Here is a 10,868-nt window from a genome sequence, read left to right as displayed (position 1 = left end):
TGTAAGTGCACTGAAAATTGGCTCCACGAGACTCTCTCGTTTAGCATGGAACAAGTTGCTTTTGTCACTTTAAAGATTTGGAAACCTTTGAAGAAAATAGAGCTTCAGACTATTTAAATCTAGAGGGAAGGAAACACTTTCCACTACTTAGAATTGATGTGAGGTATGATTTTTCAAGGAACATGTTTTTCTACATTTAACGTGTGCTTATTTTATCTGAATTTGTAACTTATTTTCATAGTGCTGCATTTTTCTAATGGCTCAATGAGTAGAGAACTTTAGACTGCAACACATCTCCTTGAAATTTTAATCACCTACACAAGCCTGCAGGGAGAGGCACTTGAGCTGGAGCACCAGTGATATGAGAGAAGAGAAGCTGGCAGGGCATTCTCTGCAGTCCTTTCCTTCCCTTGGTCTGTAGCCCCAGTTTATCAACCTTCAGGGAAAACTGCAAGCAGCAGAGGGGTGATTTGTGAGGTTGAGTAGTGGGAGTGGACAGTATTTTTTCCCTCCTTTTTGAAAGTCTTCCTTATCTTGTGTCTGTTGTGGCCAGAGTATTATGTTGGGCTAATTGTTGTAAAGCATATTTTTAAATGGATGTCAGGGCACCCAACGCCTGATATGAGCAATTTTTTTATATAGTGTAAATGGAAAAAGTAAGGTTTCCAATAAGTTGAATTTGTTTCATGATGGCAACCATACAAAAAGCTAGATATGATTATCAGACATGTTAAAGTTAGTGGAATATACAGATTTGCATTAAGTAAGGATAGGCTGTGTAGGATTTGCATTTTAAAAAATGCTGGTTTAGGTCAGTTTTCTTCCAGGTAAGGCTCGGAATTCCCTAACCCAACATGCGATGATGCACTAAATTCTAAATAAGGCAAATATGTAATCACTTGACCTGTATATTCAGGGAGGATTCACAGAATGAGTCCAAATAGGATATTATATTCAAAACACAAAACAGAAATAGTAATATAACAAGTGTAGCTTTAACAAAAAACATTTAATGTAACATTATGTATGCCTTACATTTAGTCCATTGTCTAAAGAAAATTTAGAACATAACTAATCCTGCAAAGTTTACTCCTGCCATGATTTTTTCTACCATAAGTCACTGCCTTATTCCGAAATTTCATTCTGTATTGATCACTGGGTACAAATGGAAAAGCAAGAGTGATGGAATAATTGGGATAAAGAAGGGAGAAGAAGAGTTTGGAAGTTTTTGATTTTTACCACTGTACACTTTAATTTTACCAGCTGCTATGTCTAGAAGTGTGGTTTAGTTTGTATTTTAAATATGAATAGTTATTTGCAGTTGAAATTTTTGAAAGAAAAATGCTGCTTGGTTCAAACCCCTTTTGACAACTACTTGACCGGATATTTTCCCCAAATAATCTTAATGTGACATTTTCCATGGACAGCAGGAACATCTGATAAAGTACATGGTATAATATAACACTATATTTTAGCAGTGCATTTTGAATTTTGCCCACCATTTCCTTGAATGAGTTACGGTTACAGAGAATCCAAATATAAACAGGACAAAAAACCCTGCATACACTAATGGATGTAGACAGTGTTGCACTGTCATATTTTAAAAGCTACATTAAACATTGAATGCCATGCACGTACAGCCATCATAAACTACTGAAATTAATTGCTCTTCGAGTGGAATTACTGAGTTGCCCTAAAAGTCTTTCATCTAGCTAGACAAAAAGATATAAAATAAAAGGAAAAAAACTTGTGAAAGTGTCATCTTCTCGACCACCAATGAAAGAGTGTCAACTGTAACGTTCATTCTGAAATCGAGGGGCATAGTTTCTGGGACTTTCATTCTCCTGTGTTGTGATTAGGTCTATAATGGCTGTCAGCACTGCAGTGTCCCTGGATTTAGTGTCATTCCAGTCCACAGGGTGTGGGTTTTCAATTTTTTCTTGTAGAAGGTCATCCAGTTCTCTTCTTAAATCCTGTGATAAGAAAGTTTGTTGGAATAAAAGAGATACAGCCTAGAAAATTATAATTTAGCATTCCTATACAAGTTACTAAAAATCACATGGATCTTCAGTCATACAAGTACCTTTCACCTTGCTATAAACAGCCATCATATCCTTCATGACAGCCATCATATCCAACTCATTTCAACTGTCACTTAAAAGATCAAAAACTGCTTTTTAAGTAAGCAGAGAGACAAAGTGGGTGAGATAACAGCTTTTATTGGAGCAACTTCTGTTGGTGAGAGAGACAAGCTTTTGAGCTTACACAGAGGTATTTTTCAGGAAGAAGAACTAACCTAAAGAAGAGCTCTGTGTGAGCTGGAAAGCTTGTCTCTCTCACCAACAGAAGTTGCTCCAATAAAAGATATTACCTCACCCACCTTCTCTCTTTAATATCCTGGGACCAACATGGTTACAACAATTATGGCTGCACAGAACAATTTTAAGTAATTAGCAGGTTTGTTCTTAATAATGGACTCTGAGGTGATGTTTCTGAGCTTCTATATAAATAGATGTGCATCTGTGAATATCTTGTTCTACTGGCCGCTAAAGGCCAATATTTCCATTAATTGCTACTATTTTCAATGTTAAGAATTCAAACAACTTAATAAATTATGTTTTGTCTTTTTCTATAGTTACAAGTAATCTCTCAACATTAGGACTGAATTACTATTCACACTCTCCCTTTACTGTGTACATTTGACAGCATTTTGTATCTAGTTAGTTCCCTTCTTTAGAAAACTTCACCCTATTTGTGTGGGGTTCCCCTATCCTCTCCACAATCGGGGTGAAAAACTTTGGGGAAAAAAATAGGAAAAGGTGATTGGAAAAACTAAAGTGATAGGAGAACTCAAGGGCAGACATGGTGCCTGGAACTATTTTACAATTAAAAAAAAAAAAAAAAAAAAAAAAAAGAAACTCCTAGGTTTTAAGTTAATGCTGTTTTGGAAGTCTGGCATAAAAAATGCTTAAAACTAGGTTAGTCCTTTTCTACATAAACACTGATTTGTCCATTTAAGTTATTAAAGTAAAATATTTACTGTTTTCATACTTCTGCACTCTTGGCACTCAAACTACTTCAATTTCTAAAATACTTGGAAATGAGATTAAGATATGGTTCAAGGACCAGACCTTTCTCTTTCCAACCCAGGATCAATGCCAAAATCCACTGTCAGTCAGGGGACTGAAAATAAACAAACACTTTTAAAGGTCCATAACTTTAACCGTTATGGTTAATACCTTTTACCATCTGAAACCAGATCAATAGGTTTTACGGCCAGATAGGATCATTTTGATCTTATAGTTTGACCTCCTGCATAACACAGACCATAGGACTTCCCTGAATTAACTGTATGAACTAGAGTTTTTCCTTTTAGAAAGTTACCCAATCTTGATTTTAAAATGTTCCCAGTGATGGAGAATCCATCACAATCCTTGTTAAGTAGTAACAATGGTTAATTACACTCACTGTTAAAAAACTGCACCTTAATTCTCAGTTCATTTGTCTACCCTTCACCTTCTGGATCATGTTATATCTTTGGCTGATAGAGTGAAGTGTCTTATCAAATTTCTGTTCCCCATGTTGGTATTTATAGACTGACTAAGTCACCATTTAACCTCATAAGCTAAATAGACTGAACTCCCTACAGCTCTCACAATAATATCCTTTTTAAAATCCTTTAAACATCCTTGCATCTGATGAAGTGGGTTTCTGCCCACGAAAGCTTATGCCCAAATAAATTTGTTAGTCTTGAAGGTGCCACAGAACTCTCGTACTTTTGCTGAAAACAGACTAACATGGCTACCCCTTGGAACTCGTTAAACATCCTTGTGGCTCTTCTCTGAGCCCTCTCCATTTTTTCAACATCTTAGGGTCCACAATTCAGGACGTGACCCAGTATTCCACTTGCAGTTGCATCAGATACGGAAGACAATATAACCTTTCTGCTCTTACTTGAGATCCTCGTTTATACTCCAGGGATCTCATTAGTCCTTTTGGCCACAGGATCGCAGTTGGAGCTCACATTCAGCTTATTATCTAACATGATTCCCAAGTTTTTTTCAGCGTCACAGTTTCCCAGGATAGAGTCCACCATCTTGTAAGCATGGCCAACATTCTTTGTTCCTAGATGCATGACATTACATTTCGCTGTACTGAAAATATTACTTGAGCTCAGTTTACCAAGTGATCCTGATCTCTCTGTATCAATGACCTGTCCTCTTCATTACTTACTACTCCCTCAATAACTACAAGCTCCATTGGTAATGATTTTATGTTTTTTCCCCCCAATCATTAATAAAATTAAATAGTGCGGAGCTGAGAAGCAATCCGTCGTAGTTGCTCTATGCTGAAACTAGGATTCTCAGATTTCTTTGCCCCGTTATAAAGACCTTTAAAATCATGAGACACGCAAGGTGTGTTAAACTACACAGAGCTTGAAAGCTTGTCTCGCTGTCTCTTACACCAACAGAAGCTGGTCCAATAAAACATATTATCTCACTCACCTTGTCTCTCATATCCTGGGACCAACACGGCTAAAATATTGCAAAAAAATTAAAATTATAATTTTGACTGCCATCTACATACATGCACCTTACTTTCGGAGTCGTACATGATTTTCAGAGAGAGAGACAGACAAGGTGGGTTAGGTAATATCTTTCTATTGATAGACGGGACACCCACTATTGAGAATCACTAGAACAAGACGACAGTTATGAATCCCATTACCGGCTTTCCAATGGGAAAAAACAAAGTACTGATCTTCTGTCAATCAGATTATCATTTTCTTCCCAACTCCACTTAAATTTAGGTCAGACTTGATTATCAGAAAAATCTGATTTTTAAAGTCAAATATATAAGTGCAAACCTGATAGAGTTTAACCACTTTTTGGATATTTACATTTTTTTTAAAAAACTACCTAGCTTTTATCTAGCTTTTATCCAATAGTAGTTCTTTATGGTTCTAAGAACCTCATGTGTAAATATGCATTTAAAGAATTAACAGAAAGCCTTTTTTTTTAAAAAAAAACAAGAAGTAAAATGAAAAAGGATTTGTTAGATGGTAGCTTAAAACCTGATAAATTCCATATATTCATTTATAAATAGGTATACTGTGATCTGTTATTTGAAGGGTCCTTCCATCTAAGAAAATTGTTTTTATTATTTTTGATCTTACTATGAAAAGCTGCAAAAACAGAGGCAAATGAACAATCACCTTAACTAGATTTCCTATCCTTGCTGGAGACTCAAAGACAATCCATTCATCCACTGCAATGGTATCCTGATCTTTATCTTTCTGGATAGAAATATCTCCTCCGAAGAACAAAAGACAGTATGGAGAAACCTCTGTACAATCATATAGGTAAATCTGTAACAAGTCAGAAGTACTCAGTAACACTAGAAAGTATATTAATACATCCAAAATGACATTACCTTGTTGTTTAATAAAAATAAAATTACCTAAGATCATTTGTTTAAAGTCATTTCTAAATCAATAAAACAATTTAATTTCAATCCTTGAGTAAACCACTCAGTTCAAACACTGTTATAATATTCATATTTTTTTTGATTAACGTGAAGAATGAAAGTATTCATGAATGCTGACAATTTCCCTTAGCACGAAGTTTTGGTGAAGTCAGACAAATTATTTATTCTCCTAGTAAAGGGAATTGCATGGGGGTATCAGTTAGAGCAAAAAACTTTCCTTTTCAGATGCATTTAATGGTATTAAGTGAAGAAACAATCTTGTTAGAAGCAGTTGTTTTACCATTAGATTTATCCAAAGGTAATAGAACATAATGCACTATATTATAGCTGCAGTGTGCTGAACCAAGGTCTCTATCCCAGGGAACTGACAATTTGAAGGCATGTAAGTTCAGAAAAGTATAAAAACCAGTGGGCATATTACAGGCAGAATTCTACATAGCAAAGACAGGCCCTTCGAAATTTCCCTCAATCCTCAAGAGACAGAGGCAACTTGACAAACATCATATAAGACTGTTCCAGAACGAGAAGGCATGAGAGGCACAAATTCTATTGTGGTAAAGGGGGGGGGATGGGGGGGTTGTCAAAAACATGAGGAGTGCATAGGGAGATGTGGGAGAAGGTGTAGTAGGGGTTGGAAAGTTAGAAACTGGAGAGAAACCAAAGAGAGCAGGAGGTGATCTTTCAGGCTGGCAGGAAAAGGCATCTTGGCAGCTGAGTTTCGGCAGGATAGAAAGGAGACAGGTGGGCACAGAAGAAAATATAACAGCAGAGGTGGTCAGTGGGTAAGGTTTGCAACAGTGAACTGGATTCACGCTAGCTACCAAGCTTCCTGACGAGTCAGAAGATTTATCTTCTGCAAGCTCATGATGGGTAGTAACTGCAGCTAATAAGGCTGTCTGGAGTGCAGATTAAAATATTTAAGATACTTAGTGTTTCAGTATGAAAGGACTTAATATTTGGCATCACGCCGGATGGTAACCCACTTCTGCTTGAAAACATAAGATACTATTTTTTAAGACAATGTTTTCGTAGCCAAGATACTAAGTACTTGCAACTAATGAGCTAGTTGTATACATTTGTAAAGTGCAATATTGGCTTGATTTTAACAGTTACCTTTTTACTTTATTATGTTAAATGTTAAGTTGTACCAAATGCAAAATGCGGTTTTATGTTTTTAAAGGTTAACTTATATAGTTTCAAAAATATATTAACATACAGATGCAGAAAACAGTGAAAGTCTTCACTTACACTGCTAGTTCTCATCTTCAAGTGATACACGAGCCAGTTATAATGGAATTCTGTCTCTTCCACATTAACAGATTTAGGATGAATGTTAACTGTTCCATCTGTCTTGGTGCAAACTTTCACCCTTTAAAAAGATTTTTCATCAGTTAGAGGCAAATATGTGTTTGCAGACTCAAAAAAGGTACATCAGTATTTTATCAAACAATCGATAGCCTTTTAATCAAATTCTGCATTACACTGTTCTAAACTTCTGAAAATAAATGACATTAAAAAACAGTTTGTCTCTCTTCCCATAAAATTGTATCTAGTTAAAAATGCATATTAGAGGTTAAGCTGTCCCTTGTTAATGAAGCCAGAATATGGCACCCAGTTTTTAGGCACTTATATTTAACCTCTTTCAAACAGGGAAACATTCATGACATTTTCACCTTTTCACAAAAGGGGGCCCTTACAAGTTTACTTAGAAAGGTTGGCGACCAATGAAATTGCCAAAAAGTTCTTGGAAAACATGCCAGGCACCTGGATATGTGAGCTCTTTCTATAACAGGTACTTGGGATTCAGACAGTATAGGAATGTAGAACAAAATATTATTTACAGCAGTAATTACCCCAATATGCAAGTTAGAGGACACCGCATGGTTAACCTATAGGAATCATCACTAAATCAAATCTGAGCCCTAAGGGAACAAGAGGAGGAGAAACCAACTGCAAGATGCACATTGCATAGCTATTTTCTTCTTTCTGGAACTCGTTATCGTAGAGATCCAGAGCTGAGTACACTTACTTCAGGGCAGTGATTCTCCAATTGTGGTTCATAAAATCTTGCTTGCTACTGGCCCACAGAAGGGAATGTTTTACAAAGTGGGGCACTGGGGTGCTGGGACAAGAGGTAGTCCATAGGAGAACCTCTTGCAAAGTGGTCTCTAGAATGAAACAATTGTTTAGGCAGCAGTAGAATCATGCAACTGGGCCTGTGCTGCTAGTTTACACTCACCTAGTTCCACCTGGTGGCAGAAATGCAGTGTTGCACCATCCTATTGAATAGAATGAAGAAGCTACAGAAAAGTTTTAGGATTGGTTTATCTTTAGTTTTGACTTTGAAAAATGGTGTAGTGGGGGACTCAGTCACTAAAGCTGGTCTCCAGCACCTGATCAAGCAGATTAGGCTCAGTTCAGGCTGAGTGTTAATAAGAATTGGGTCTTCATCAAAGTGGAACGTTGATCAAAGGTGCACTACCCAGGCTACTGATATGATAGAAATGGAGAGTAGGAAGTGATAGGCAAGTGGACTTCCGCTTCTGTGGCTTCTTCTTTCCAACCACTGAAGAGGAAGGGAGAGGATGTAATGTCTCAAGTAACATTGCAGAGAAACAAATTAAAATGTGATTCTTGTTTATATACTTGTGACATTACATGTTTATGCAACATTGTCAGGTAATCATTTTAGTGATGTATTTGCAGGTCTCCAACTCTAAGGTTCAGTATTGCTGATCTACATTAAGTGCATAGCTCACATAAATTAATTCACAGCTATGATTAGTTTCACAGAAGACTGCATCTAAGTACTTCAAAGTTACTGCTTAACACCTAAAAACTATCTATGCAGCAAAGAATTTGAATACAAACAAGAGATTAAAGCCTTACATTTTTCTCTTTTTGCTAAAGCTTTCACGGATCTTTGCAACTTTTGGATATAAACCAGCACAGATGACCGCTTTGAGTAACTTCTCATTATCTGTAGAAGATGACAAAGGTAAGTAATGCATTCTACAAACCATGAATTAGACTATCGAATAGCCTCTGTCTTTTTCCACTGTTTACCTGAGTTGGTATTAGATTTGGGATCTCGCGGGTTTTTACTATTCACAAACCCTGCTGCTAGGAGATGTTCAGCAAACTGTCCTTTCATATTATGCAGCATCTAGGGTACAATAATCAGAGTACAACATAACTCTTCTTTGGAGAACGATGCTCTGTCAAATATATTATTTTTTCCACAAGTAAATGTTTCCTACCACACCACACTACTAAAATGGATTACCTGAAGTGTATTTGAAGAGAGAAAATACTCCCAGCAATAATCCTTTTCACTTCTGAAACCACGTCGCCTGACCTCTTCCCAGCCCTGAAAATATAAAATACTTTCAACTACAGTTCAAAAGGGGACATATTTACTAATATCCACAAGTAAAAAACAGGAAAGGGGAAAAAAAATTAAAACAAGTATAAGCTATACTTTTCCCAGCGGGATCAGAAGTGCACTCTTTTATCTTTGATTTTTATGTAAAACAAACTAATCTGCCTGGCGAAGGTAACAAATAATGTATAAAAAAAGTAAAGTGACATTTTGATTCATTTTTTGTTTCATGAGTTAATTAGGGATTGGATATTCATTTTTAAACAAATTAGGATTGAGCTCTAACCTTTGGTGCTAGAGCTCCATTCACTGCTAACAACAGTTCTTGATGACAATAGCAGTAACCTGAAGCTAAGAGTGCAGAAGGACTTTTAGACTAAGTATTTCCTTAATCCTCATTGATACGTGGAAAGAGCTAAAGAAAGAATCTCCCCAAGACTGTTGCAGTTAGTTCCAGCCTCTTGTAGAGTTTGTGAGAAAAATTATGGACTTCACTGATTAAGGGAAGATGAGTGGAAGTGACTAAAACTAAAAAGAAAAGGTTTAATATCCATATATTCAATACAAAGTATTTTATATTTAATAGATATTTAGACATCAGCTTTATATGAACTTACCCTTTCTCCCCACCCCTGCATAATGTTACCAAGAGGGAATTAAGCTACTATCATCTCAGAAACAAGGTTCTGAAACACTAGTAGGGTACACAGTTTTGTGTTGTGTGCAGAAGGCCATATACAAATGCTTTGGGAGTGTACAAAGATGAGATTTGATTTTAAATCAAGTAGTTTGTTTCAAGGGTTCTTCAATTAAACTGAAAGCACAACTTCAAATGCTAAGCCAACTGAACATTTAATTAAAACAGACCTACCACAAAAGCATTCACAACAGTTAGATGGTCACTCTTAGTGTTCTTCGATAATTCTTTTCTTCTTGCATCTGCTACTTTCTCTTTGCCCTTTGAAGAAAAAATAATGAGAACATACCAAACATCTGTGACTCTGGCAAGTTATTTTTCTCCCAATTTTCTTTTATTTAAATAAGGATAGATGTAGCAGTACTCTACGCGTGCAAATTAAAGCTACCTCCAACAGGCAATAACAGCACTGTATTGTGACAGATTGGTGGGCCACGCTTATGGAAAACAAATTTAGATTCAAGTTTTTAAAACTGAAGTATTTATGCTGCCTCTTATTAATATCCTTCCAAGTTTTAAAATGTAAAGAATTTGTTCATTTTATTTGCAATTCTCTTGTTAGATACTTTACCAGTGGAATGACAAAGGGGTCCTTGAAGCTGAGGCTGGCTGCAATGGTGAGTAGTGGATCTAAGCAACAGAATAAAGCGCCAAAGAGGATCATTTTTCCAATATGCGGCTCAACCGGCAATCGTGCCAAGTGGACACCTAGTGGAGTCAATTCTTCTTGTCTATCCAAGGCATTCTGTTAGGAAAAGAAGCACACACTTCTTGCATTTGGGGGTAGGAGAATCATTTTTTGAAAACAGACAATGTGCCTAGTGGAGGAGGGGGAAACATGACAGCCAACAAACTTGATTATTTGTGTTTAATTTATGTATTATATGCAATACATGGAAAACTAGAATATCTTTAAAAAGGCTACTTAACCAACAATGATTTGTAATTAGGCTTTAAGAAAGGTTTATTGGTATTAGTAAAAGTTTATTGGACAAAGTACTTAGTTGTTGCAAGGCACTACCCTAGACGGTAGAGTCAAAAATGGATTTGAAGACACTTTAGTGCTCTTTTCTCAATGCCCTCCTGTTCTTTCTCCTCATTTGTTACCATTCCTACATTCTTCCCTTTGCTTCTAACAATCTCTTCCCACACCCCTACCAACTATGCCGCTGAGTTTTTCCTTCTACTTAAACTTGTTCAGCATCCCTCCAACCTACAAATACTGCAAGTGCAGCACTGTAACTGAACTGGCTGCTTCAATTGATATGTGCAGCTAACAAAAGTACCAGCTGAAAAATCATC

General features: G+C 36.5%; 1 protein-coding gene across 1 annotated transcript in view; it reads right to left on the bottom strand.

The window, feature by feature from the left end:
• Positions 1 to 990: 990 nt before the first annotated feature.
• DHX36 (DEAH-box helicase 36) overlaps positions 991 to 10,868 on the bottom strand; it is a 35,278-nt gene continuing 25,400 nt past the window's right edge. The window contains exons 18-25 of the mRNA XM_067549754.1: positions 10,138 to 10,311; positions 9,741 to 9,827; positions 8,774 to 8,857; positions 8,554 to 8,653; positions 8,377 to 8,467; positions 6,736 to 6,856; positions 5,216 to 5,368; positions 991 to 1,973 (exon numbers count right to left, since the gene is read on the bottom strand). Coding sequence (XP_067405855.1) covers positions 1,788 to 1,973; positions 5,216 to 5,368; positions 6,736 to 6,856; positions 8,377 to 8,467; positions 8,554 to 8,653; positions 8,774 to 8,857; positions 9,741 to 9,827; positions 10,138 to 10,311 — 996 coding nt within the window. The 3' untranslated portion in view covers positions 991 to 1,787. The remainder of the gene's footprint in view (positions 1,974 to 5,215; positions 5,369 to 6,735; positions 6,857 to 8,376; positions 8,468 to 8,553; positions 8,654 to 8,773; positions 8,858 to 9,740; positions 9,828 to 10,137; positions 10,312 to 10,868) is intronic.

The sequence above is a fragment of the Emydura macquarii genome, unplaced genomic scaffold (genome assembly GCF_026122565.2).
Source record: "Emydura macquarii macquarii isolate MOO-44397 ecotype Brisbane River unplaced genomic scaffold, CSIRO-AGI_Emac_v2 contig_18, whole genome shotgun sequence".
Taxonomy (NCBI): Eukaryota; Metazoa; Chordata; order Testudines; family Chelidae; genus Emydura; species Emydura macquarii.
Note: the sequence above shows the minus strand (reverse complement) of the source record. Positions and strands in the feature narration are given on the sequence as shown.